Below are 27115 nucleotides of genomic sequence, written 5' to 3' on the forward strand. Positions count from 1 at the left end.
TTAACACAGCAAAATATTTTTATTTTCAAAGTAAACAAAATTATTTTAAAAGTCCCCTTTTGTCTGTAACACTGATCAAAGCTATTTACAATTATTTTACAAAAATATCTTTTTAACTTAAAAAAATATAAAAGAAATCATAGGGATTAAGTCTGCAAGAGTTAAATTCTAGTCCCAGAAGATTTTGGAGAAATACAGTCACAAGTAAACATACAGAGTCTGTGATGCCCTACAGCTTCTACAATAAAGTATCCTTGTTATTCTATAGCTATTAATTGCAAACACACAAAGTTATAAAACGTTAGAAATCTAATAAGGGTATGATAAAGTAAGGTTCGGTAGATCTTACTGGGAAGCAAATTCCTAGAGTTTCAGTTACTGGAAGGTAACTGAAGTTGTTCTTGTGCTTCTCATCATCAAGATGTCTGTTATTAAAAGCCTGACAAAGCAGGATGTGTGACAACTCCAGCTCTGCACACAAGTTCAGTCGTATCACTCAAGTACAAGACTATGCACATCAGACACTACGTGTTCACTCTTCCCCAGATGTTCTCCTGTGCAACTTCTTACCTCACTGAACCCACATTTACCATCAGTAAATGTTCATCCGTCAAACTCCAGATCTGCACACTGACTTCCCTTGTTCCTGTACCAGCGTCAAAACCCCTGTGACATTATGAATTCTTTTTCACTAGGGATGGCTTAACAATAACCCTACCAAAAAGCACTGTGGACCACAAGTTAGAAGAGCTCAATGACTGCTAAGTCAGAGCGATATTTAGCAATTAATACTGAAAATAGCTTGTAAAGTCATCTACTGGCTAGCAGTGGTAAGTTTTACAGGCACTTTCTCTCTTTCCAGGAATCCTTCTAAAAAAGGATAAAGCATTGTCATACATTTTAGAATGCCTGAACCATCGCTTTGACAACTGTAACTTCTAAAGACTCCTTAACCTAGAGGAGTAGGTGGCAGAAGATGACATTCAGAAAAAAAAACCTCAACTAGTTAACAGCAAGACAGTGATTACCACTACACCTTTGAGTAGGCAGGATCCACTAATTAAATTTCATACTAGTACTGCTTTAGTGTGAACAGCAGGCTTGTTTCAGTAATACAAGTGTTGCTTCAAAAATTTCTATTTCCCGATCATCGATTTAAGGTGTTCAAGTTTGTACTCTTCAATGAACTCTTCAACAATACGCAGAGCTTTGACTTTCACCAGCAGGAGAAGAAATTCTTTTGTTTCATCACTATTAAAAAAAAAAAAAACAAAACAAAAAACAACTTAGATAGCAGCACTTTTATATACCTGACTTAAGTACACTTTATGTTTATTAATTTTAAGAAGAGTCAGGTATCTCTTCTGGGGCAATTGTCAGCAGGTGACCTTGGCTACACCCATCACTAACAGTACCCAACATCTAGCGCCTCAAACTATCACGTTAAACTAGAACTGCAGAAGTGCTCCTTTACATTATGGCCTCCATCTTTTATGTACGTATGTGATGGGAACATCCTTCAAAGTGTCAAAAATATAAGACTTAAGGAACTTAAGAAACATTTAACACAAAGCGTTCGAGAAAGTGCTTGAATCCCAAGGAAAGCCTTATCTATTACCTGTGGTTATTCTTGTGTAGCATATGGGCACACTGCAGCAAGTGCTGGCAGAAGTTCAGTAACTCAGGGAGAGTTGATCCACTTTTCAGATCGTGGAACCATCTTTCTGGGAGGCATGCAACCACCTGTTCACACAAAAAATATTTGTAAAAAGTTTAAAAAGAAAAGTCTTTCAATATAACCAAGTCACATCGCTTCTGACAGCAACTTTTTGGCAGGTTCAGTCAGTAGTAGTAGTAGTGTGTTTTTAATTTGAAACCAAGATTGATTATCCCTACAAGTAGTTATTCTTAAGAACCTATGGACCAATATTTGTTCTAAAATGCTTTTATGCACCAAGGTCATCAAAAAAATTAAATTTAAAACCAAATCTTAAATGTTTTAATTTTAAATTTTTTAAATATTCCATCTTCAGTTTTGACCCCTCTACATTGAAAAAAAAAAAAAAAAAAAAAAAAAAAAAGCTTTTAGCATACACCCTCTTTCAATGCCAATGTACATGTTATCTTTTACCTTAGTACACTTTTCTATATTATCTGGTCCTAGTGGTGTATTTAAGAGGTTCAGAAGAAGGTAACGATTCAGCAACTTGCTCAGTCCCAAATCACGGACCGTATCTTCTTGTACAATCCCATCCCAAAGAAGAACATTGGAGAGCAGCTGCATTAATGAAGAAACAGAGAATATGTATACCTGATGGCTGGAAGTGTGCTAAAACACAATATTACAAGTTTTATGTAAGATAAAGATTAAAAGATAATATTATGTCTATCCGATTTAAGTACTCAAAACCCAGGATTCACACTGTCCAAACTTACTGTCATTTAACCACTAATAAGCTGCATATAGTAAATAACCTTATTAAGTAGGATAATTAATTTTACATCTGAATATGAACTGTACCCTAATACGTGTATATATGACCTCCTGTATTGGGTTTCTGGGGCAAGGTTTTGGTAGCAGGGAGCTGCAGGGGTGGCTTCTGTGAGAAGCTGCTCGAAGCTTCCCCCATGTCCGACAGAGCCGATGCCGGCCGGCTACAAGTCGGACCCGCCGCTGGCCAAGGCCGAGCCCATCAGTGACGGTGGTAGTGCCTCTGGGAGAACAGATTTAAGGAGGGAGGAGAAAACCTGCACAACAGAAACTGCAGCCGGAGAAGAAAGGAGTGAGAACATGTGAGAGCCCCAGCCCTGCAGACCCCAGGTCAGTGCAGAAGGAGAGGGAAGAGGAGCTCCAGGTGCCGGAGCAGAGATTCCCCTGCAGCCCGTGGGGAAGACCATGGTGAGGCAGGCTGTCCCCCTGCAGCCCAGAGAGGTCCACGGGGGAGCAGATCTCCACCTGCAGCCCGGGGAGGACCCCACGCCGGAGCAGGTGGGTGCCTGAAGGAGGCTGTGACCCCATGCGAAGCCCGTGCTGGAGCAGGCTCCTGGCAGGACCTGTGGCCCCACGGAGAGAGGAGCCTGCACTGGAGCAGGGGAAGAGTGTGAGGAGTCCTGAGGAGGAAGGAGCGACAGAGACAACGTGTGATGAACTGACCCCAAACCCCATTTCCCATCCCCCTGCACTGCTGGGGGGAGGAGGTGGAGAAGTTGAGAGTTGAGCCCAGGAAGAAAGCAGGTGTGGGGGAAGGTGTTTTTAAGATTTGGTTTTATTTCTCACTATCCTATTCTGATTTGATTGGCAACAAATTAAATTATTTTTTTCCCCCAAGTCGAGTCTGTTTTGCCTGTGATGGTAACTGGTGAGTGATCTCTCCCTGCCCTTATCTCGACCCACCAGCCTTTTGTTATGGTTTCTCTCCCCTGTCCAGCTGAGGAGGTGAGTGTTAGAGCAGCTTTGGTAGGCACCTGGCATCCAACCAGGGTCAACCCACCACACCTCCAAAGCTGGGCAGAACATTTTACCCTTCTAATAGCTTAACAATTTGCTAAGGCCCAAGTAGAGAAAATGACTGTGCTTTACACAGAAGAGCTAGCAGTCAAATCTGAAAGCATGAAACAAGGAAAGAGTATTAAGACACTCCCCCTACAAGAAATAGGGACCAAAACCAAGTGACATCCGATTCTAAGCAAACCATCAGAGAATCCAAGACAGAAGTAAAAAAAAAGTTCCTACATCTGCTCAGGGTAAGACTACACACAGTCCCTCATAACATAGCTGTTAACCTCAAGGTATTTCACCCTCACAGACACAGCCTGCTGCCTTTGCAGTCACCAGTCAAAAAGTACTCAAAAACCCACCACCTTTTGCCCTTTTCTCTGGAGTATCCGATGAGACACTTCCATCTAACTGCATGAGCGACTAAAACATAGATCAAAGAAAAAGGAGTGCTTCCACTGGCCAGCATTAATCAGGAAAGTACACAGCATAGTAAACAAAGAGCATGTTTTCAGCTACACGCTATATCTACACTAGGCAAGTTAGGCAATACCAGGGTACAAACACTGAACTTCCATCACCTGTACTTTTACATTAGAAGAGTTCCTGGCTCACTTCTCACCCAAGCCACTTAGTATTCCTCCATACAGTTTCTGGGCATGGTTTAGAGGCCATTCCTAATAAGCATTGTGAAGATGGCAACCCGTATTAAGAGACGGAGCTTAATAGCATGAGTGGGGGGCTGCACAATGGCAGTGGGTCTCAGTGCCACAGAGCAGTCTCAAGCACAGATGCGTTACACTAGCCGAAGTATTAAGTAGGTCCCAAGAGTTTAACACAGATGAGATGCAGTACTATTTACCCTGGGATGACTGAATTCATACCTCCACTCCAGAAAAAATGATGTGACAACTATTCAACAGATATACAGAGCAAGAACACTTTAAACTACTCTCCATTATCACCCCTTCAAAGACAACCACTGTGACAGTGAAGAAGAAATCAAAAACTAAAAGGAGAAAACTTCAGTCTGCAGAGGAAAGCACCCAGGTCTGACTTCCAGGAAAACACAACACACAGTCCTAAAAGCTGGGATCAGAATCCCAAGTCTGCCTTGGTTTTTGCTAGGTGTCCTAACCCCTGGGGATTAAGCTCCCTCTTGCTTTCTCTTCATGTGTCCATGAAAGATTCCTGCACAGCAGCTCACCCCAGGAGCAGAAGTGGCAAGTCTTTTGCTAAGCAGACCTCGACACATCCAACTTCCCAAGCTTTTCAACAGAAAGGAAGTTCTGCATCATGACAACGGGAAGACTATGCAGGGCTAGGCATCATGAATAGCTGGGGAACTGCAGTACTGGATAGGATTTTAATGGGGTTTTATGCATTTAAGTCTCATCTTTAGTAAGAATCCAAATCTATTCCTAGAGGAAACACATCTTAAGTAGGAACTGAATCACAGGCATTCAGAAATCCCCAACTCAGCACCCCCAAATAAAACTACACTGATGTGCTTATATGAACACACAGTAATTATATTCTACAATAATGGTTAGCATAACTAATGCCATCTTATAAGGCAAACAGCCATTCTCTGTGACCGAGCTGGTCACATATTAGTCCCCTTTCTCCTCATTACCAGACCGTGAAGGTCCTGTGCACCAAGTAGACGAACCAGATAGATTTCTTCTTCCCCTCCCTGTCAGCCTCAAAATTCCTGAGAGCCAGGCTGACTACTCGCCTCCTTACCAGCCCTGAAGGCACCAGGCACCTGGCCAACTTTGTGGTGGTGATGACCCCATCACAGAACAGGGAAAAAGAACAGCACACAGAGCACTGTCTATGAAATCAAGCAGTTACAAGTCCTAAGGGGAACTTACACCAGAACTGCTGCTGCATAGTGAGACCCATAAGCCCCCCTGGGTGGCCAGGGACACCTCTACTGTCCTCTGCTTCCTCCGCAGATGGAGTGACTCATATTCTTTTACATGTTATGACTGTTGTATTATTGATACTACAAGCCAAATGTTAAGATTTGACCTGATCTGCAGAGGGTCCAGGTGATTAGGAACCATAAGCTAAGCTGTGCTATAAATTGTGCTATGCTACTTATAAAATTGTGCTGCACTGATTATAAAAATCCTATGCTACTCAGATCATAAAATACTGTGCTATGCTGATCATAAAATTCTGTTAAAAAAAAAAAACAATAAAGTGCCATCATCATGCTGCCCAGGATCCCCGAAAGAACCTGTCTGTCCCCATAGCGTTGGGTGACGGTGACTAACTAGTATGATGTAAGGCCAACAGGCCTGGCTGACCCACTCAAGGAAAAAAAATGAACCAGCAAGAACAGATGGTCAGACCAAAGTATCTTGCAGAACATGTACCAGCTGGGTAAACAGAAAAAAAGCGTTCATTTATAGTTCATTCTTCTTAAATCATCACATGCAGGTTGCACAGAGAACACATCCTTCACCGAGAAAAATGGTTATCCATACTAATAAAAATGTATTAATCTCCCAGGACTAAGACTTGCCTGAATATGTATTTCCTGACTGACTGCAAAGTATTTTTTCACTAAAAGGAATTTCAAATAAAAAATAGGTATATTTTCTCTACCTTAACAGCTGACCAAAACCGTCTTTCTTGAAATTTAGAACATAGTGATGATTTGTCTTCCACAGCACTGGTCATGGAAAGAAGAAAAAAGGTAAAATAAGGATTTATTTTTTGTTTGCTCTTAAAAGAAGATAAACTGACAATTTATCTCTTAGATACTGATGAATGTTAATTCTGACATTCTTTCAGCAGTGACAGCCACAATCAGAATAAAGGCCTAGGGAAACAGCTATTGATTTGAACCCATTATAATACAACTACTATGAAATAAGTTTCAATAAAATTAGCAGTTGGAAACACCTGTGTCCACATATCATGGATTCATAACAAACCAGCACTGCTTAGACCTAAACATCCTACACCAGCTTTAGCAAAGCTTCTCTCCTAGCTATATCTTAACGCCACATCTCCCAGACTCCTACTCAATCCCACCTTTGAAATAGTGCCCAGGAATAAGCATCAATATAAACCCTATTTTAGGAATGACAGGAGGAATCAGGGGACACACAGACGTGACACCAGACCACCTAAACTAACACAGGCCCTCAGATATAAGTTGCTATGCCAAAACCAGACTGTGGACCTCGTATACTGGAAAGCTTTTGGTTACAGAAGCAAAAAAGCATTGAGTTACCCTTACTAGAAAGACTTCATAAACAGGAACGTTTCCTTCATAACCTTTCCTATAATAAAACAGTAGAATCATAGAATGGTTCGGGTCAGAACGGACCTCAAAGATCATCTAGTTCCAACCCCCCTGCCGTGGGCAGGGACACCTTCCACTAGACCAGGTTGCTCAAAGCCCCATCCAACCTGGCCTTGGACACTGCCAGGGATGGGGCAGCCACAGCTTCTCTGGGCAACCTGTTCCAGTGCCTCACCTCCCTCACAGTGAAGAACTTCCTTACACCTAATCTAAATCTATCCTCTTTTAATTTAAAGCCATTACCCTTACCCCTTGTCCTATCACTACATGCCTTTGTAAAAAATCCCTCTCCAGCTTTCTTGTAGACCCCCTTTAGGTACTGAAAGGCTGCTATAAAGTCTTTCTGAAGCCTTCTCCTCTCCAGGATAAACAACCTCAACTCTCTCAGCCTCTCTTCACAGCAGAGGTGCTCCAGCCCTCTGATCATCTTCATGGTCCTCCTCTGGACTCGCTCCAACAGGTCCATGTCCTTCCTGTGTTGGGGGCCCCAGAGCTGAATGCAGTACTCCAGGTGGGGTCTCACGAGAGTGGAAGGCATGCTTATTCCATTAGCTGTTAATGGATGTCTACAATATTTCATCTACATCTGTGGGGAAGAGGGGTACGGGAATTTAAAAAAAAAGAAAAAAGCTTAAAAAAGTGCGAGTCAGCTTACCTTTTAGGATACAGAGGAATAAAGACATCTTCCTCTACAGATTTCTTCATTCTTAGGACAACCATGTTCATCAAATCCTGTTTAAAAAGAATTATTAATGTGTCCTCTGAAGAAAGACTTCATCTTCCATTTATAACAACTTCAATGGTTAATTTGCTCATCTAAAACCACAAAATGCTAATTAGAGCTAAGTACAGTTGCCACTTGTATACAATACACACTGAGACCAGGACTACATTAAAAACAGTAGACAAATCACAGCTGTAATTATCTATAGAGTTAATCTAAAGGATTTTTTTTTTTAAAGATAAAGTTATTTCCCCGAGACCTTTCTTTGCATATTACTTTGCAAGGCAGCAGGAAAAATGTATAGATTAACAACAAAATAAGTTATGCACATAGGATCTCCATAAAAAGCTATGAAATTCTATGTAAAAAAAATAAATAAATAAATCACCATAGCTAGGGTAGCATGTGTTTTTAGGCAACATGCTTTTAGGTGCCATAGATTACCACCTAGCTTTTTCTATTTTTTTTTTTTTTTTTTTTTTTTTTTTTTTTTAAGCCTTTTTATTTATTTATTTAAAGTTCTGGTTTACTTTACTTTCTGTACAAACGGTATCTTGGCTAAGGTCAGTTGTACCACTCGACTTCAAGGCGTGGTTTCAGATCAGCAACCTTTGGAAGGCTCAGTTGGAAGGCATAAACATTTTCTTAAAAATATTTCTTTTGATACTCAGGGCCTAAACATCCATCCCATTTCACCAGTTTTATACTAGATAAGCCTCCAGATTTACATCAGAATAAAACCACAATCAGGCTGAAGAAGGGCATGCTGGAGTGACTATGTGTATAAAAGTAATTATTAAAAGATCGCTAAGATTACAAAGTAGTTTTTCTCCTAGCCAATTAATTAACCTTTGGGGATTTTCATGTTTTAAAATTCTAGATCTACTTTATAAATAAAAGCTTAAGGAGTTGACTACTGGAGCATTATCACCATTTAAAGCTCAAATTTTGAAAGATAACTAAATGCAAATCTAAAATTCTAACCATTGTTATTGCAGTGAAGCAAGATTAGACCTACAGTCAGATTCTTGATAGGTACAGGCAGAATTTTTCTAGGAACAGGAGCTAATTTCTGCCTCAAGAGTGTCCCATCTCCCATCATCTTTAATAACGAGAGCATCAAAGAGCTCTAAGTTTAACTGTTAAATCTTCTTAATATGAAGTGACAAAACAAACAAGTAATCAGAACCGAACAACTTCAGGGCGATGTTCTAAGCGCCCATAGGAGCACACACAGAAAGCACACACGGTGGATGAAGTTCCCCCTTCCCCAATACCACAGGAGCTTTTACCTTTTTTGCTTGAGTGCATTCACGTTTGGAAAGGACTTGTTTTTCAAAGATGTTATTGCAAAGCTGTACAAGGTTCTTTGTCTGTGAAGTAGATAAAGGATCCCACACACTCTTTACAAATGCTGAAAAAAAAAAAATAGGAATTTATTGCATTCACAGTGTGCAAGTAGCTATCCACTCTAGTTTCAAGGCCTTACAATGTAACAGAAATAAACATACAAAAAGCTAAGCCTCTCACAATAATCTTAAAAAGAGGCTACCTTAGCTTCACTCAGTGAAACCATGTAATCACTACATCTTGGAGCACCATTATATAACTAACATTATTTGATAGCTATCACTTTTATTTAAGGTTTCGTTGCCTAGTTGCACATTTTCAAGACAATCTTACTATACCTGTAATTTTTGGAAGAATAGTTTTTTCAATCACTCTAGGCAAAACTTCTTGATCAGTATCATCATCCCTTTTTGATTCAGATACATTTTTGGCATCACTGAATTCTTCTATAGCTCTGAACCAGGGCATCTCTTCCAACTCTGTAAAATTCTGCTGAAAGATCATTCCTGTTAGTTGTTCAGCTGGTCAGGATTAAAAGAGCTCCATCCAATGATACCACAGATTCCCACTTAATTTCAGATCCACCTTCACCACTGAACAGGCCAAACGAGCAAATCACAAAAACTAGATTTAAAGCTGTAATTTAAAAGGTGGGATTGTTAAAGTGTCTTCAAGGAACTCAGGAGAAGAATTGTTTTTACAGGGGGTGTTGGAAAAGGGCCTGGAGGTAGGGGGAAAGGAGAAAGGTAACAAGATTCCAACCACATGCTTCAAGTTCTGAGACCAATACAGTATCTTTCTATTCATTTCTAATGCACTGTGCTATGCATAGAAAAAATATCTCATTTTTCATATTAATACATAATATACCACACATACAATTTTTGAAGAAAACAAAGTCAGCTGATGCACCTACCTCAAGAGGAGTCCAATTTATTAACTGAACTCTGATCAATGGATTTAATAGCTTAGGCAGGCAGAAACTGATATAAGCATCACAGTAAGAGTCAGGAAACTTCTCTTTCCATTCCTGGAATTTCAACAGGATTTTTCTGATGTCACAAAAATCTGCATGTACATCTTCAAAGACTTTCCTACTATCCTCTAAAAGGTTATCTATGGATAATATTCATTGGGAATAAAAAGAAACAATCACAGAACTTATTGAGGCATAAGCTGAAGAGTTTATGTATCTATAGGACATAAGAAATATCTATATGATAATGGCATTTGTCATTTATCTTTGACACACCTGACACTGAAATGGGTTTTAAAATTGGCTCCCTGGAAAACCCAGTTTCAGAAAAAAATACTGTCAGAAGACCAAAAAAGGCAAGTTTCCTCATGGTCTATTCCACAGTTTTATACAACCACTGTTTCAAACTTTATACCACAGTGATAAAATTTCAGACATGAAAACCCTGCTGCTGTTATCTGGAGAAAAGGTATTATGCATTTCCCTGCTCCTCTTCATCCATTCATTCAAGATAATTAAAACGCCAGCCTTTAATTCACTCTATCTTTAGAAAACAATGATTATATAAAACACGTTGTAGCATTGGATTGAGTACTGTCAGATCAGCTTTGGCATAATCTAAAAGAAGTTTTAAAACTTCTAGTTGAAACAGTCATGCGTAATGCCACCACCACATAATTCATACCAAAAGAAATCTACAACCATACACCTATTCTTCCCAACTCATTAGTCAGAATTGTCTGAATGCATCTTGTCTACAGTGTGTAACTAAGAATATGTAAGTCAAATGAAGTATTTCTTCACCTTTCCTAAAAAAAAAAAAAAAAAAAAAAAATCATTTAAAAATATCAGAAAGAGTTTTTTTCTAGGACATCACAGTAAGACTGTCACCAACCTTTGCTCTTCTGGAACTCGGTCACCTCTGACGGAGTCAGCTCATCGTCACTTGACATGCCTTCATGGTGATCAGCCTCTCCTGAACACTCTCTCATTTGCCGTCTGCAAGTCCTGTATTTTGTAATGAACTCAGATGAGTTATCCTCTCCCATGTATGCAGAAAGCTTAATGAAAAATAATCTGACTTCAAAAAACGTACTTAAAGCAAGTTGCGAGAGCAACAGCCTAAGGAAAGGCAATGAGGGAGCAATAGTAATTATGTAACTAAAAGCACACAAACTGTGAAAGGAGAGGGAGATTTGGGAAATGACATAAAAGAGGTTAGAGCGCCATCTCTATCTCCCCTATGAACCATGTAGTAACCTTCACTTCACCTCATTCCCACTGATGAGGCTAATAACTCATCCCACGTGGAACACTGAACATCTAGCACAGCACTGGATGCTGTCTCTGACAGTTTTAGTGTATAGTAAACTACTGAGCTCTCAGCCTTTGTCATCTCAGTTCAGGAGTACTTGTGCAACAACCCACATAAAAAATTGTGATAGCACCCAAGTGCCAGTTGGGCTCAAAAAACTATTGCCATGACACCAAGAATCATAACAGACTGCAAAATCAATAGCTTGCATCTATGCCACAGGAAAACGATATATGATATGAAAGTGATATTGCATAAATACATTTGTATGGTTATTTACATCAATTAGCATTAAAGGTTAACTGCTTCAAGTGGAAGTTCTTCTTATACAGTTTTTCATTTAAATTCCAAGGTTCTTGCTGCTTCAAAGTACAGTTATGAGTTAAGGCACTAATGCAACTGTAAAACTTTCAAAGCTCCCAATAACTTAAAAAAAAAAAAACCACAAACGGTACCAATCTCTGAACACTATAATATCCAAATATCCAAAATGTAGTATCTGTCTGACCTACATTGATAGCAGAGTAGGGGTAGATGTTGCTTTGCTTCACTCACCACCACTCCCTCAGCAGCAACAATACCACCTATTTTTGCCATCTATACAATAATACAAAAATATATTTCTGTTCAAGGTCATAGTATTATTTATTAAAACAGGAGGGAAAAAGCTCCCCTCATACAGTTTTGCTTCACTTAAGACTTGTTAATTTAAAATAACAAGACCTATTAGCATTCAGATTCAAATCAACATGAAGAGAATGACATTAACAAATAATGGTTTCCAAGTACTTCAGGTTTTGGAAAGCAAATACATATTTCTTGTGTAATCTCATTTAGTAATCCTACAGGCTTACATTCGTCACTGCATAAATGACAGGAAGTCAGTACAAAGTACGTTAGTTAAGTGCACCTGTATGTAATAGTTACCTTCGATGTTCACACATTTCCAGAAGCTGTGCCTTATCATCATCTTCCAATCCACCATTAGCTGGTTTGTCATTCCCACCTATCAGAAGACAGAAAGAGTCAAAAATAAAATGGTATGATTTTAAAGTTCCTATTTTTTCAAACAGGAAACACACATTCTCCTTCTACTGTTCTTCATTTGTAAAACAGCCAAAGAAAAATCAAACCTCCTAATCAAAACTCTAACAGTCTCCAGAGTAATGCACAGTAAATATTACTTGTTAACTGCATATAGTCAGATGTGGTTGTTCCCTTATAGCAGTTGATGAAAAGGTGAGTTTGATGACATTCCAGCGACTGTGTCCTAATCCTGGAAAAGGAACTTGAGGCCTGCCACAGCAGGTTCTTAGCAGTGTGAAAGGCAAGCACAGGGACCTAACTTTGTCCTGTATATCAAAAATGAAACCATGTAATAAATTAGAATAACTTTTGAGGTTTGGTTCCAACATTGTAGTGGAAGTTAAATCCCTAATTTACACTAGTCAAAATCATTGCATTTCAATTTCAAGACTAGTCAGCTCCCCACTGCCTCCTGTTATCTGAGTGGTCACCGACTGTGTGCCCACAATTACCCCTACTTTGAATCTTGAGTCCAACACAGAAGTAGAAACTAGAAGGATTTTCTAGTTGGGCCATTCATGTGTAGTACTATTAGCTGTCTGATATGTGCACAACATGCCTAAAAAAGTGTACTACTACTTAAGTACTATCATGTAAGAAATAACAGCCTTTCCACTATATTAAATACAACTAGGAACATAAAAAACAATTAAAAGTGCTGTTAAACATGCAAGTACAGTCCCCTTTGTAATGAGCTAGAAGTAAAATCATTTCAATGGCAACTATTATTATGGCATTACCCTTTTCTTAACACCTGCTGTCAATCTGCTACACCATTTTACAAAAATCATAGAGGCTGCTAGCTTTCTCTAATCAGCAGTTTATCCTGTGCAGTGAGAAGACTGAACCCATATGATTAGTAGTTACCAGAAACTGGTGCATCTGGCCTCCATCTGGTCCCAGCAGCTCCAAGCGTATTGCTCTTAGCGTTGCCTAAACAGTTTTAAAGGGTTTGGTTTCGGAGGTTGGGTTTCTTTTAAAGAGCAGCAGCTAAAGATTCACACAGCATACAAACAATACATTGGTGTGGGAAAAAAAATATGAAACGAGAAAGTCGTAATACTTTTTCCTACACGGACAAAAAAATAAATTGTTTTTGATAAACCCTTACACAAAGATGTTTCTTTCTTCATGCCCTTCCCTTCACGTGTCACCTCCTAGTTTGAAATCTCCCTTCGGAGCGCACACGCAGCCTTAAAGACTCTCATGTAAGCACGATGTTGCCAAGTAAACACACTGCTTTTTCATATATTCACAGAATCACAGAATCCTACATCGCAAGCTTTCTCCCACTTAAGACCTACTAGAACACCAACTACACATTTATTTTTAAATATTGATGGGAAATGGCTGACTTGAATAACTCAAAATTAACAAAGTATTTGATCATGTTATGTTCACTATTAAATCAGAGAAAAATAATATCATGGACCTTACTGAGGTGAGGATTCCAACTGAGGTATAGTAGAACATGGCTACTGACAAAAGGGGAAAGGAGGTCAAAGGTGAGAATAAAATGCTTCACCCAAAAAAAGTAATAGTATATTTCTGCTCAAAAAGTGAATGTTTCAATAAGAAAATAACTTTTAACTTCATACTAACTTGTCAGATGCTGAATATAAGCAGATTCATTTTTCAGCTCATCTTGCCTTCGTTTCAATACCATCATAGCTCGTTTCTGAAGAAGTACATGTACAGCCAATTCTAGCTCATTAATGTATTTCAACTGAAATATAATAAACAGCAACCAGATTTTCAATCAAATAAAATGCAAAAAGAACAAACAAAAAACAGTTTTCAGTACTTGGTTAGAACCAAAGTATTACAGACTGAAAAGTACGTTTGGAGTCATTGAAATTTTTCAGACTGTTTTGTAAGACTGAAAAACACAAACTAAATGCCAGTTGCTCATCATGGGACTACCCCAAGACTTCATACAAAAGTGTTCAATCAGACACTATTGGTGTACTTAATTAGCTTTCAGTTTGCTCTTGAGCCACTAGCCATTGAAGAAAATCTATTCATTAATTCTCCTTAAAGTTACATAAAGAGGTGTAATGGGTACAAGTTACCCCTGGGGAGATTGCAGTTGGACACAAGAGGAAAGTTTTTCACAGTGAGAACAATCAGCCATTGGAATAATCTCCCCAAGGAAGTGGTGGATTCCCCAACATTGGACACTTTTAAGATTCAGCTGGACAAGGTGCTGGGCCATCTTGTCTAGACCATGCTTTTGCCAAGAACGGTTGGACCACATGATCCTTGAGGTCCCTTCCAACCTGGTATTCTACAATTGATTCTATGAACTGCAATACAATCAAGTGACATAAATTAGATTTCACAGCACTATCTATAGAGGACAACAGCAGTTTACTTTCACTGAGGCCAAACTTTAGGCAGCTCCTCCCCTTCTTTAAATACACAATGTTTGCAGTTCGGGAAACATGCAGCCGCTAACAGACAAATTCTCACACAGCTCTGCTAACTCAATCTCAGCTCAAACTTAACGTGAAATCCTTACTACCTCTGTTATATGACCTTAAGTAAAGACGTTTAGAGAGATCTCAAAAGTGAATTTAAGCGCCATCTCTCATGCAACTTCAACACACTCTAGTTACTAGACCTCCAGAAAACTCCCTCCAATAACATTTTGTTTTCATCCAACAGAACCTAGTGAGACCATAGCTTAAGTTGGTGCACCTATACCAGCTCGATCATCGCTTTAGGTCACAGTGAGGGTTGATTTGTTTTCCCTATATTTTGTTTCTTGTTACGTTAAAATTTCTGATAGAACTGATTTTTAACTGAGTGGTTTCCCTCATCATTTCCAAACAAAAAACCCTAATCTTTTGTTGACAGAATGCACCTTTATCATAAAAAAAAAAAAAAAAAAAAAAAAAAGGAGGAGGAAGATATACATACCTTTTCATTCAAACAGTTTATCAAGTTTTCTGCATATGTTTTCATGGCTCTGTAGAATTTGTAATTCAGAGCTGCATCCGAAGACTTCTCTAACTCCTGGACAGTCATTTTTGAACTTTCAATGTCCTCTATGTATTTTTCATACTCCCTCTGGTGGGCACGGTGTACATCCTGTAATGACGTTATCCTAAAAAAGAGAAACCCAGTCAACTAAAACTATTGCTGTTGTGGTTTAACCCCAGCTAGCCACTAGGCACCATGCAGCCACTCACTCACTCTTCCCCCCCAACCCCACCCAGTGGGATGGGGGAGAGAATCAGAAGGAAAAAGGTAAAACTCATGGGTTGAGATAAGAACAGTTTAACAGAACAGAAAGAAAAAAAACTAATAATGATAATAATAACAATAATAAAGTTACAGTAACAATAATAAAAGGATTGGAACATACAAAACAAGTGATGCACAATGCAATTGCTCACCACTCACTGACCAATGCCCAGTTAGTTCCCGAGCAGCGATTTGCCTCTCCCAGCCAACTCCCCCCAGTTTATACACTGGGCCTGATGTCACATGGTATGGAATACCCCTTTGGCCAGTTTGGATCAGCTGCCCTGGCTCTGACCCACCCCCCCCAGCTTCTTGTGCCCCTCCAGCCTTCTTGCTGGCTGGGCATGAGAAGCTGAAAAACCCTTGACTTGGTATAAACACTACTTAGCAACACTAAAAATATCAGTGTGTTATCAACATTCTTCTCATACTAAATCCAAAACATAACACTATACCAGCTACTAGAAAGAAAATTAACGCTATCCCAGCCAAAACCAGGACAGTTGCCAAAATAGCAGTTGACACATTCCAAAACATTTTTCCCACTATAATCACATACAAAATCTTTGCCTGTGCTAATAATAGCATTTGCATTTCAGCTAATAAGTGTTGAAACATTTATCCATGCCAACATTTGCAGAAGTAAGGGGCGTGGACAAGCATCATGCTTTGGAGACTCAAATGTCACTTACGGTGCTAGTTTTGAAAGCACCACTAACAATTTACCTAGATCTCTCAATACACCATGCTTCCCAAAAACGTAAAAAGCCAAATTTTGTGATATCACATTAAATGGATTCTACCCAACACGATCTGGATAAAACTTCAGCTCACGTCAGTATGTCCATACCAGTTTAAGTTGCATGGATAGGAGCAACTATAAGCATTCAACATGTGTTCACTACTAAATACAAACCAACTAAGGACTCTTGCTGCTAGTAGGTGATAAAACCCAGGAACCTATGTCTATAGCTGTCACTATTAGGGAGGTAGCACAGTAACATTTACATATATTACAACTCTGCTTCCTCTTTTTTTTCCCCCCTTCCTTCCTTACATATCCCAAGTGATTGCTCAGCTTGAGCAAGCCTGTAACAGAACCAAGGAACAGACTTACTTCACCTCCCTGAAGAAGGAAATGCTTCCCAATGAAAATAATTGAACTAAGCTATTGGTATCTACTCTGCTAGAAGTTAAAAAAAGAGCTCTTTCAGCATTTAGCATGTTAACCACATCTATAAAGTTTACATCAACCAGGGTCCCCCTCCCCTTCTTGCTATTTTCCAGGTAGGTTTCCCACTTTTGATAGCTTTATTCTCATCCTTCTTCTTTGATTCTGTACGTAAATTCCTACTTCATTTAACTCATTCCTTTCAGGTGATTATGGCAAAGAAAGCATACAATTCCACAAAAATATTTAATCCTATTTAGTTGCAATTCTCTAAACAAGCAGGTCAATGATGGCCTGTACAAAGCAAAGCATATACAGAGAGAGCTCGGTACAAGCCCATAGCACATATTTATGTTTCAGCTGTATAATGTTACTTGTCTAAACTTATCTGAACAGCTGCGTCCCAGTGGTCTGAGAGATGACAGGGGATGGCTTACCTTAGGATGCCTGACCCCAGCTGTCCTTCTCACACACCCTCTTGGAGGTTCCCACCTCCATGCCAGGACACTTCAGCTGCCCATACGACAGCTGGTGAACTGCTAAAGAAAAGTCACAGCCTGGCACACAACTAAAGAAAAAAAACAAGGCAGGTTCTAGTTTGCCTAAACAGGCTGTAGAGAATTTACTCCTGCTTTAGGAAATACTGAGCTATTTTTGCAGCTGGTATAAGAACCACAGTAAGAGGGCTAGGATTGCCAGCTCCATCTGCCTCAACTGAAGTTTTGCTTGCTGGGCAAACGTAACACTGAACCAATGCTCCTGCCAAAAACTACCAAGCATAAAAAGCTGCTGCCATTTAAATGAACTTTCTAAAGTTCTACTTGATAAAACACTCTTGAAAAGTCCAAATGCTCCCCTACAACAAAGCATTGCCAAGTAAAGAAAAAATCTGTAGTACTCTACTAGACATCATAACAGGCACATTACACATAAAATAACAAGCCAAAAATCCTCCAACACTCCGGAAAAAAAGAATAAGACTTCAAAGCTGTCATCTCTCATTCTGTGACAAAAAACTCAGACAACTCAAACATTTAAGTTCATAAGAGCAGGATTTACCTTTCAGTTAGTCGCTTCTTCACAATTTCCAAGTTCACAGAGGGTAGAGAAACAGAGGGATCAAACTTTGGTTTAGCTGGTTGAGATTTATGCAGGGAAGCATCATCATAAGTTTCCTGCAAGAATTTTAAGTTTTAATTTTTAATACACCAGTTACACAAGTTTTCCCTCTGCAGCTCTATAGATCAACAAGATACGCCTTGTATATTCGAATGATACATGATATAAAGATATGTTTTTTAATCACCAAATTAAGTACAGAAAACGTTGTACAGAAAAAGACAAAAGCAAGGAAAACTGAAAGTATAAAAAACTGCGTACATATGTTGTATAAAAACATATAGTGCATACACATATAAACAGCACAAAGTAGTCCGTAACTTAGGGTACACTTAAATTGCTGTCTTGGCCTGAAAATATTAATAGCTTTCAGTAACGCATAATGCTTCTATACTAACAGCTGAGACTTTGCTAGTATCAAGATTCTAAATATAAAATGTAGAAATAAACTACAGCCAAGTGGTGATGATAATACCTGTTTTTACTCATATCTTGCTTTTTTAAAACTATTTGAATATATTTATGATAAATTGTTTGCCATCTATTAGTTATTTAATATTCTATTTTCTCATAGTAAACTTTCTGATTTCACACACACACCCCCCAATAAATATGAATGCTACCTTCTGACAAAGCCAGTGGCCAAGACAGGTTTTTCACTCTGACAACTCAGCTTAACTGTAATCGTAACTAAAAAAGGATTCCACTGAGTTTTAACTTATAAATTAAAAGACACTTTGTATTCTAAAGCAGTAGAAGTTTGTATATTAAAATCTAGCCAAAACACAATCAGTTGAAGCAGACCTTATTAGTCGTGGGCTTGATTGCTACTAAAAATTGTTGCAGTTCCCTGAACAGCAGAAATTAATATTTTCCAGAAACAAGTAGAATATGAGGACCTAAGAACACCACTCATACTGGATTTGAAATTCAGCAGCAGAAAGATGTAACTTTCTCCCAGTCCTCTACCTACTCCTGTTTAATGGGCAAAAATTTCTACAATTGTCTATTCTGACATAAAGAACTGGTTATTCAGATTTCCCTAGTCTGATCCAGAGTAGGTGATTCAAGCCAGAAACAAAACTTCTGGCTCCTCAGAAAATACACCATTTATTTTTGCCAATTATTTACCAGGAAAAAAAAAAAGACAGCATTCTGCTGAACTGTGAAAAGAGCTCTCAGATTGCCACCCAACAGAAGTTTAGCATGATAAAAGAATAATTTTTACTTTGCAACTTTTTAACATTTGTATTATTTACATGCTCTTGCTTTCAAGATCCCTTGCACAGCAGCAAAGAAATCAGAGTTCAGAATTTTATTCTCTGCTTTTCACAGTCTTCCATCACATACAGGTATCTGCCTTTGAGGTAGACAACCATACCCTGTTTCTGAACAGCTAGACAGATGTTACAGGTTTTCATTATCATCTTCCCATACTTCTAATCATCTTTTTCCTGAAGAATCAGGGTATAACTTCCTAAAATGCTCTCTAATGAGAGGGCAGAAAAGAGATATGACAGTACTCCAGACAAGCTCTCTTGCCTATGAGCAAAAAGCAACTTCCAGTGGTTAGTAAAGCATATGTCACCTGAGAGAGTTTAACGGCTTTCTTTATTTGCTGTTCTTCCCACTTAATTTGTGCTTCCTCTTCACTTGATTCATCAGACACTGGAAGTTAAAACAATCGTTATTAGATGCAATTACATCCTTTATTTTTCCCCTCTCATGTTGTTCTCCCTCTAAAGCAACAATGGTTCTCCCGAACATTACTTGGAAGCGATACACACAAAAAAATAGCAATGAAAAATCTGCAGATGGAGAACTTCCAAACTGAAAGACAAGAAAGGCTTGGAAATGGCTAGTGGGATTTGAACAATTCACACCAATATTAATTTTCCCAACCTACTGTTTCTCAGACAATTACTACTGCAGTACGAGGAGCACAAACATCTCCTTTTATGTCTCAGTGCAAAGCTGTGTATAATACATGTAAATAAGAGTGTAAGTAAAGACTGTAACACAGTGAGTGACATTATACACAGCAAATCCTTGAATGTTCCAAAACACACACTCTACTATAGATACAAAAATATCTCATTTGAATTAATCAGAATTGCAGAATCAGCTCGTAGTTATGCATTCCTTATAACCCTTACTCAAATAAAGTAAACCAGTGTTTCATAAAACAAACTATAAGCAGCTATAGGAGGATAAAAGCAAAGGAAAAGCCAGATATGCTTTGTATGCAATAGGTTTTTTTACTTCTGAAGGGCTGTGTTGTTGGGTTTTTTTCTCCTTTTTCAAGAACAGTCATAACGTCAATGCAGGGAGAGCACTTGGAAGACCGGACCAGAGGCAGGAGGCAGGATTTACAGCAACTTTATTCACATTAAATACTGTGCCTCCAACAAGGCAATTTTTTGTAGTCAATAAGGCCAAAAATAATTTTTTAAATGTTTCTCAAAGCATCCTGCACCACCACATCTGCGAGACCTAAACCAGGTTAATGTCCCATATAAACCTCAAGCACTAGCTGTACAGCCTTTTGCCAAGACCCCTGAGAAGCAAAGCCTCGCGCTGCACTCACTCTTCACTGGACAAGTCCCACATTGTTCCAGACATCAGTAAAATAAAGCCACAACCACTGGGAGAAATGGCACAAACTCACCCATGTGTTCAGTCATCCTCTCCCTAACAGTTCTCATTTTAGGAACAAAATTGAGATTCTTCATATCAGACTCATCTTCACTCTCTAAATCACTGCTTTCTCTTCTCTGAGAGACCTGATGACTATTTGAAACATCCAGGGGAAGATAATCGGCCCGTGACCTGGCTAAGTGACGTTTCCTCCGAGCAGCCTCAATACAAGCTGCACTGGGGATACTACCTGCATTGAAGGGAAAGAAAATTTAAACAAAGGACTAAAAGCAACACTCTGTATCACTCCTAATGTCAATAATCACCACTGTTCAGGATCACTGTACAATTCTGAATATAGGACACAAGACGTTTTTCTACTATGCTTACTATGTTGAATATAAGGGGATGGAAAAGCATCCTTTAAAAGCAGCCCTCAGTCTAAAAACAAAGCTCAGACTTTTTTCTTTTAAAGAAATCGCTGTTAGCCCATCCTCCTTTTTTCCGTCTCCCCACAAGATCAGTGTTACTAAACTTAGTGAGTTTACAAAGGAATCCAAAGTTTACAAATCAGCACAAGTGAGGTTATATTTTAATCTCATGAAGGGAATTACACATCATTAAACAGGAATTTTTTGCTGCCTTTCTTCCGAAACCAATGGTCATAATTTCTGATCCATTTCCAAAATGAACACAGAAATACAACAAACATCTGCAACCAAAAATATTGTGGAACCATCACTATTCTTTCAGAAGGGTAACCCTGACTCACCACAAACAAGATGCCTACACATTATGTGATTTAAGCTGAGTGGGATTCATCTCACCTATCTTGTCACGTACTTGAAAGACTGTGGTAAAATAACTTCCTTTAAAAAAAACAATCCAGGAAACTAACCTGGTGATAAATCCTTCCTCCTTTGTGGAGAGCTGGATTCATTTTCAGCGTCTGAGCTGTTGTAGTCCTCACTTAGTGAAGAATAACTTTCATCCTCCTTCTCCTCCTCTTCTTCACGAGTGCCTTTGGTGTTGACAGTTCTAGGCACCAACTGACAGATTTCTGTATTAGGGGAAAAAAAAAAAAGTAAGATTTGTGATTTTAGTTTCAGCAGTTGGAATCTGATGTGCCATAACTGGTAACTATTTACACCTTGCTGCAGCAAAGACTGGTCACTTCTTTATCGCCACCTGTCCTCATCAAAACACATAAAATTTTCTGACACTCCAAGACAGTGAATTACAAGCCAGTTCTTGTCTCGAATCAAAGCATCTGTGATAGTCCTTAAACTAGTATGTCCTTCTGAGACACAGAGCACATTTACATGCACAAAAGCAATGACACAAGCTCCCGGATGACAACAGATTAATATCCTGATAGTTCACAGCATGTTTGGATTCATCTCCCTTGACTTTATAAACTGTATTTACAAAGCCCTTTGGTTTTTTTTAAGCATTAACAATGAGGGAGTCCTTATTTAAACTATAAAGGTTTATGTAGGTCTTGTCTCCGATTATCTTCGAATTCTTTAAAAACATTGATTTCTCTTCACCTGCCACTACATCTTCAGTAAATCATCAGATTACTGAACAAAAGAATGTGCCACCTGTTATAAGAATATGAGGTATACTTTTATAAGAAGTTACTAAGAAATTTGACCATCTCATCCTAATCACAATCTCAAAGGGAAATATTTCTCAATCTGATTTATTTTTATCTAACAGTAGCAATTAGGGTATACCTGTGAATTGACAGAGGCGTCAAAGGGAATAGAGGGGAAGAGAACTTTTAGACATACTGTTTGTAAAACACACAAACCCCAAATAACCCAATAGGAAACCTACTATAGTTCAATAAGACTAGGAATACTACAAGAACAATCAAGGCTATTGACTGTATTCAATTAAAATATTCAAATGCTGTAATAGCACACAGTTTAATAACACAAAGTTTGAGGTTTACATTAGACTTTATCAAACAAAATCCTACTAAGCTCACATTTTCTCTCAATGCAAACACTCAGATCAAACTGCAATCTGATAGCAATAAGCAGTGGATCGTTGCGACACAGTTTGAAAGGTATGATGCTGAGGTATGAATTTATCGTAAGTGTATTAATTCTGATGTACTACTGGGGTTCCACATACCCAAGTCTTCTCAAGAACAGCCTCCAAGTTCTGGTACTGTTTTGCCAAGGTCATATGGAAAATAATTTCAGTACAAATACATTAAAATTATAAACCTGTAACGTAACATTATAAGTATAATCCCGGGTTCAATTAACAAGTAAAAAACTTCTAATGGCAGTATTTATACATCACTCTTCATTTACTGATTTTGTGATATATTTTCATGCAAGTATTCCACAAAACATTTAAATGAAAAAAGTACTTACTTTTGCTTTCTTCAGTTTCTGCCTGTGCAGGCAGCAGGCTTTCCTTCTTTTGAATTCTAAAGGTGACTTCATTGAAGGATGGTTTTTTGATTTTAAAAAATTCCTCATCACCTATCCAGATAAAACAAAATGATTCTAAGTAACAAAGACAGCAGTATATATGCATATATATATATTACCTATAAAGTGCACGTAACCCCTGTGTGTGCGCAGCATATTTTTTGAAGTTCTAGCCGCATTAAGTCTACCTAGTTCTATGGCTTTATCACTCAAGATCCATCACCTCTTAATATAAAACCGTGCAGCTCAGCCTCCTCAATACAGCAACACTGCACTGTTGAAACGTACCGTTTCTCTGCAGTCTTTGTCCATCACAAAGTGACTCCTGTCAGCTGCCCTGACCCATCTTGTGTCATCAGCCACAAAAGCGACAGCCCAGGAAGAGTTAATTAAACATCTAAGATTCAGTTATTTAAGCCTAGTTAGCCATGGAAACACAGACAGTTTTCTCTGCCCTAAGAAGCTTTCAGAAGCTTCCCAGCCAAAAGCACACGGACATGTATCATCTTCAAAGTGCTTTTATACGCCTTTCTGCTACAAACCCTCACAACAGCCCCATCCATGACACGGTATTCCTATTTTTGGTCACAAAGAGCCATAAAGGTGACCTGTGGCCCCCCAGGTCACCAGCCCGGGGCTCAGGCAGGCAGGACCCCCCCCCACCACCCCCGCCACCGTGCGCGGGGTGCGGAGGAGCGGCCTGTTCCTCCCGGAGCCCCCGGCGCTGGCAGGGTACCGGCTGCCACCCCGGGGCGGGTGAGGCTCCGCCGGAGCCGGGGGACGCCGCCGAACCCCTTACCTTCCCGCTCCTCCTCACTACCGAAGCTCAGCAGCACTTTTCCCCCCCCGCGCCGGCCCCGTTCCGGCGAGGCGCGGCCCTCGGCCGGTGGCTGCCCTTCCGCTCTCCTCCCGGTCCCCGGGGCTGCCCACCGGCTCCTCTGGGGGCCGCGGCCCCTCCGCGGCGGCGGCGGCGGCGGCCGCCCCGGCCCCCTCAGGGGACGCGGCGGCGCTGCCGGGATCCCCCCCCTCGCCCTCCTCAGGCTCCGCTTCCCGCTCGGAGCCGGGGCCGGGGGCTGCCGGCGGAGAGGAGCGGGGGGCGGCGGCGGCAACGACCGGCTCCGGCTCCGGCTCCTCGTCGCTGCTGCCGCTGGAGGCGGCGCGCCGCCGGCCGCGGAAGTTGCGCGGGGGACGCCGGGACATTCCGCGGGGCGAAAGGGCCGCGCAGCGCCCGCGCACACCGCCTCACCAGCGCGCATGCGCGACGACGCCGAAACTCCGCCTCCGCCCCGCGCAAACCCCGCCCCGCGGCGCAGACCCGCCTCTCCTCGCCTCGTCCCGCCCGGAGGCGGGGCGGGGCAGGGGGAACAGCTGTCCAATGAGGGCGAGGGGGCGTGTCCCGCGTGTAACCGTCGGGGAGCCGGCGGGTGGGCGGGAGCGGGTGCTGTGAGGGGCTGAGGGGAGCGGGGGACGTGTCCCGGAGGTGGGAAGTAGAAGGCATTTTGCTGGTAATTAATTGATCGCTGACGCGTGAAAATGAAATTTCTTTGAAGGGCCGTGGGCCTGTTTGTGGCAGGGGCTGCCGCGGTGGGCTCTTCCCCTGCTTGGTGCTAGGGCGTCAAAAACTTACCCGGTTTTGTTATTACATGTAAAATTTGTGATAATTTATAAATAACTTAAGATAAATTGCAAATAATGTCCAGTAATAATAACCATATATTTAATAATGAATATTCATACATAAACATTTTTATAATTATACGTTATGTAAATTAATATATGAATATATAGTTAACTAATGCATAATTATTCATAAATAAAATAGCTATTTCAGCATTATTAAGAATACAAACTAATAATAAATATACTTTATAATAATACATTGTTATGAATATGAAGTTTATTCCGTAAGTTGTCAAGAACTAATCGCACGTTTTTATTCCTTTCTCTAGGTTTAGCTCACTGAAGGAGTCAGGCAGGTGCCAGCACTGGTGCGAGGGGACGGGAACATATGGCTGGGAACAGAAGGAAGGTGGGTTTGTGGCAAGCGATGACTTAAATTGCTTTGCATGTTGAAGTGTTGTGCTGTAGCTTGTACCAGGCTTTCATTTCTGCGGTGCTGGCTTGAGCTATGTGTGGTGGGCTATGTGGAAACAAAGCACATCCAGCTTCAAATGAAACCATGACAGCTACACAGAGCAAGTCCTTCAAGTAAGGCCTTTGTGCCTCTCGAGAAATAACAAAAAATAGCGGATGTTTGAAATGTTCTTGCTTAAATTGGTCCACCTTTCTGTCCTTCATTTGTAAGATGAAGATACTAATATTAACATGCCTCAGGAATCTTGTGAAGAGAAAGCTGCATTTGTGAAGCACCCATGACAGTAAGAACAACATAAAAACCCAAGAGAAAAATAACTAAAATATATTTCTACTCAGTAGTGGTTCTGAATGGTGTGTATTAAATAAAGCCCAAGGCTATACAATGAACAGTGAGGATTATAAAAACTTTAAAGTAACAATTCAATAAGCACCATTCATCTTGCAAGCATTATTCATCTTCCGCACTGAAAAAGGTTGGGGGTCTGGTGAGAAGATAAAGTAGTTCTGCAAGCACTGGAACTAAACTTTTCTGTGGATTTGTGCCTTAAATTGACTCATTGCGAGGTCTGATTCAAAGCTGCTTTATTGCTGTGGAATTTATATGTGCTTTCCCTGTGTAGTTTCTCTGACGGAGGGATGAAGTCAAGGAGGATAGCCTGGGGATGCAGGGGTATATTAAGTTTCTCCATTGTAACCTGGACAATGCAGAGTTTGATTGACGTGGAATAATGCCAGTGAAGTTACTTGTTTCTTGTTTACCACTCCAGGACTGATGAAGACTTCATGATGCTAAACAAAGATCTTGTGAGTTTTACCAGGAACCTATTGTTATTCTGACATCCTTATAACAGTGACAAAGCTCCTTTCCTTTGCTGCGACACTGTGTTAGTTTCCTCTCTTTCATCTGATTTTAAATCCTCTCAGTCTAGTGAGTGCTACTTAGGCAGGACTGAGCTGGGTCCTTGTAAGACAAAATGGTCCAGGATTTCAGTGTGGCAGAGACATGGGACACAACTGTTGTACACTTGGTATATCTAGCAGGTTGAAACTACCATGTCTGCAGCTGTCACTCCAGTTAATATGCACGCTAAGTGCCAAGATACTCATCTGGGCAGTGACATCCAATCAAGATGATCCCAGTGCAGAAGAGGAAAAGCAAATTCGACTGCAGCAATGCAGCATAGTATCTCTTTGGAAGGACTGCCAGTGCCAAGTGCCAATGGATTTTTTTTTTATTAGGCAGTAAAAGCCCCTTTCCTGACATTGCTGACATAGGACAAAAAGATAATTTTGCCTTTGTAGGGAACACCGTTCGGAAGATCTCGCGATGTCACGGAAAGGTAGAAGGCTAGTCGTCGCCTCCCTATGACATATCAGTAATCCCACCTACCGTTGTTAGTATAAAAGGAATTAACTGCGCAATAAAGGACGGAGTTGGCACTCACACCATGTGTGTTATCTGTCTCTTCCCTGGTCCAGGCCGACCAGTGATCTAATCGCGGCACCTTGATATGTAGCACTGCTACATAGTGGTGACCCCGACGTGATCGGCCGCACAGGCGACGATGGGGCTTGCGCAAGCGATTAAGGTATTAAAGGTGTTAGCTTATGAGGTGGGTGCCCGCGGTTCGATTAGGAGGGGCCCCACGGGCGAATGCATCCAATGGATGCTGCGCCGGGGGGACATTGAGTTTCCTAGATAAGTTTTGAGCCCCCCAAATTGGGGAGAGATTCGGGAGTCCTTGCTCCGATCCGAGCGCGGAGCCGCTGAACGATCGCAGAGTTGGGGGAAGGTGGAGCAGGTGGTCGCGGCGGGACGGGAGGCTGAGGCGTGCTGGCTGGCGGCGCGAGCTGCTGCGTCTGCGGGTGCAGCGTCGCCTCGGGAGCAGCGGGGACAGCGCCCTCGGGGACAGCGGGGACAGCGCCCTCGGGGACAGTGAGTCAGACTCAGACGGAGCGGGCGGCCGTGGAGCGGGGCTCGCAGAGTGGTCCGTCCTTAATTGCGGACATGGGCACGGAGGGTGCGGCGGAGACGGAGGTTTTTCCTGCAGAGGCGGCACCAGCAGGACCTGATGCGCCCCCCCCCCCGCCACTATCCATGAGAGGAGTTGCGGCGG

At 40.7% G+C, this 27115-nt stretch overlaps 1 protein-coding gene across 5 annotated transcripts; it reads right to left on the reverse strand.

Annotated features, from left to right (window-relative positions):
• On the reverse strand, positions 1 to 24168 carry GCFC2 (GC-rich sequence DNA-binding factor 2). Of its 5 annotated transcripts, XM_030037090.2 has the most exons (19): positions 23701 to 24168; positions 22842 to 22952; positions 21347 to 21508; positions 20480 to 20698; positions 19400 to 19479; positions 17752 to 17867; positions 15195 to 15381; positions 13875 to 13998; positions 12114 to 12192; positions 10767 to 10879; positions 10676 to 10680; positions 9812 to 9925; positions 9234 to 9387; positions 8838 to 8959; positions 7477 to 7553; positions 6116 to 6182; positions 2132 to 2278; positions 1619 to 1743; positions 1 to 1251 (listed from the first exon to the last, which is right to left on the reverse strand). In XM_030037090.2, the coding sequence occupies exons 1-19, from the start codon at positions 24155 to 24157 to the stop codon at positions 1137 to 1139; spliced, it is 2574 nt and encodes an 857-aa protein (XP_029892950.1). In that variant the 5' UTR covers positions 24158 to 24168; the 3' UTR covers positions 1 to 1136. The 5 variants fall into 5 exon arrangements, 4 of the variants coding, with proteins under 4 accessions (XP_029892950.1, XP_029892949.1, XP_029892948.1 ...); XM_030037089.2 differs by lacking the exon at positions 10676 to 10680 and having other exon boundaries at positions 9234 to 9384; positions 9812 to 10011; XM_030037088.2 differs by lacking the exon at positions 10676 to 10680 and having other exon boundaries at positions 9812 to 10011.
• Between the last annotated feature and the right edge of the window lie 2947 nt (positions 24169 to 27115).

Source organism: Aquila chrysaetos, chromosome 15 (assembly GCF_900496995.4).
Source record: "Aquila chrysaetos chrysaetos chromosome 15, bAquChr1.4, whole genome shotgun sequence".
Classification (NCBI taxonomy): domain Eukaryota; kingdom Metazoa; phylum Chordata; class Aves; order Accipitriformes; family Accipitridae; genus Aquila; species Aquila chrysaetos.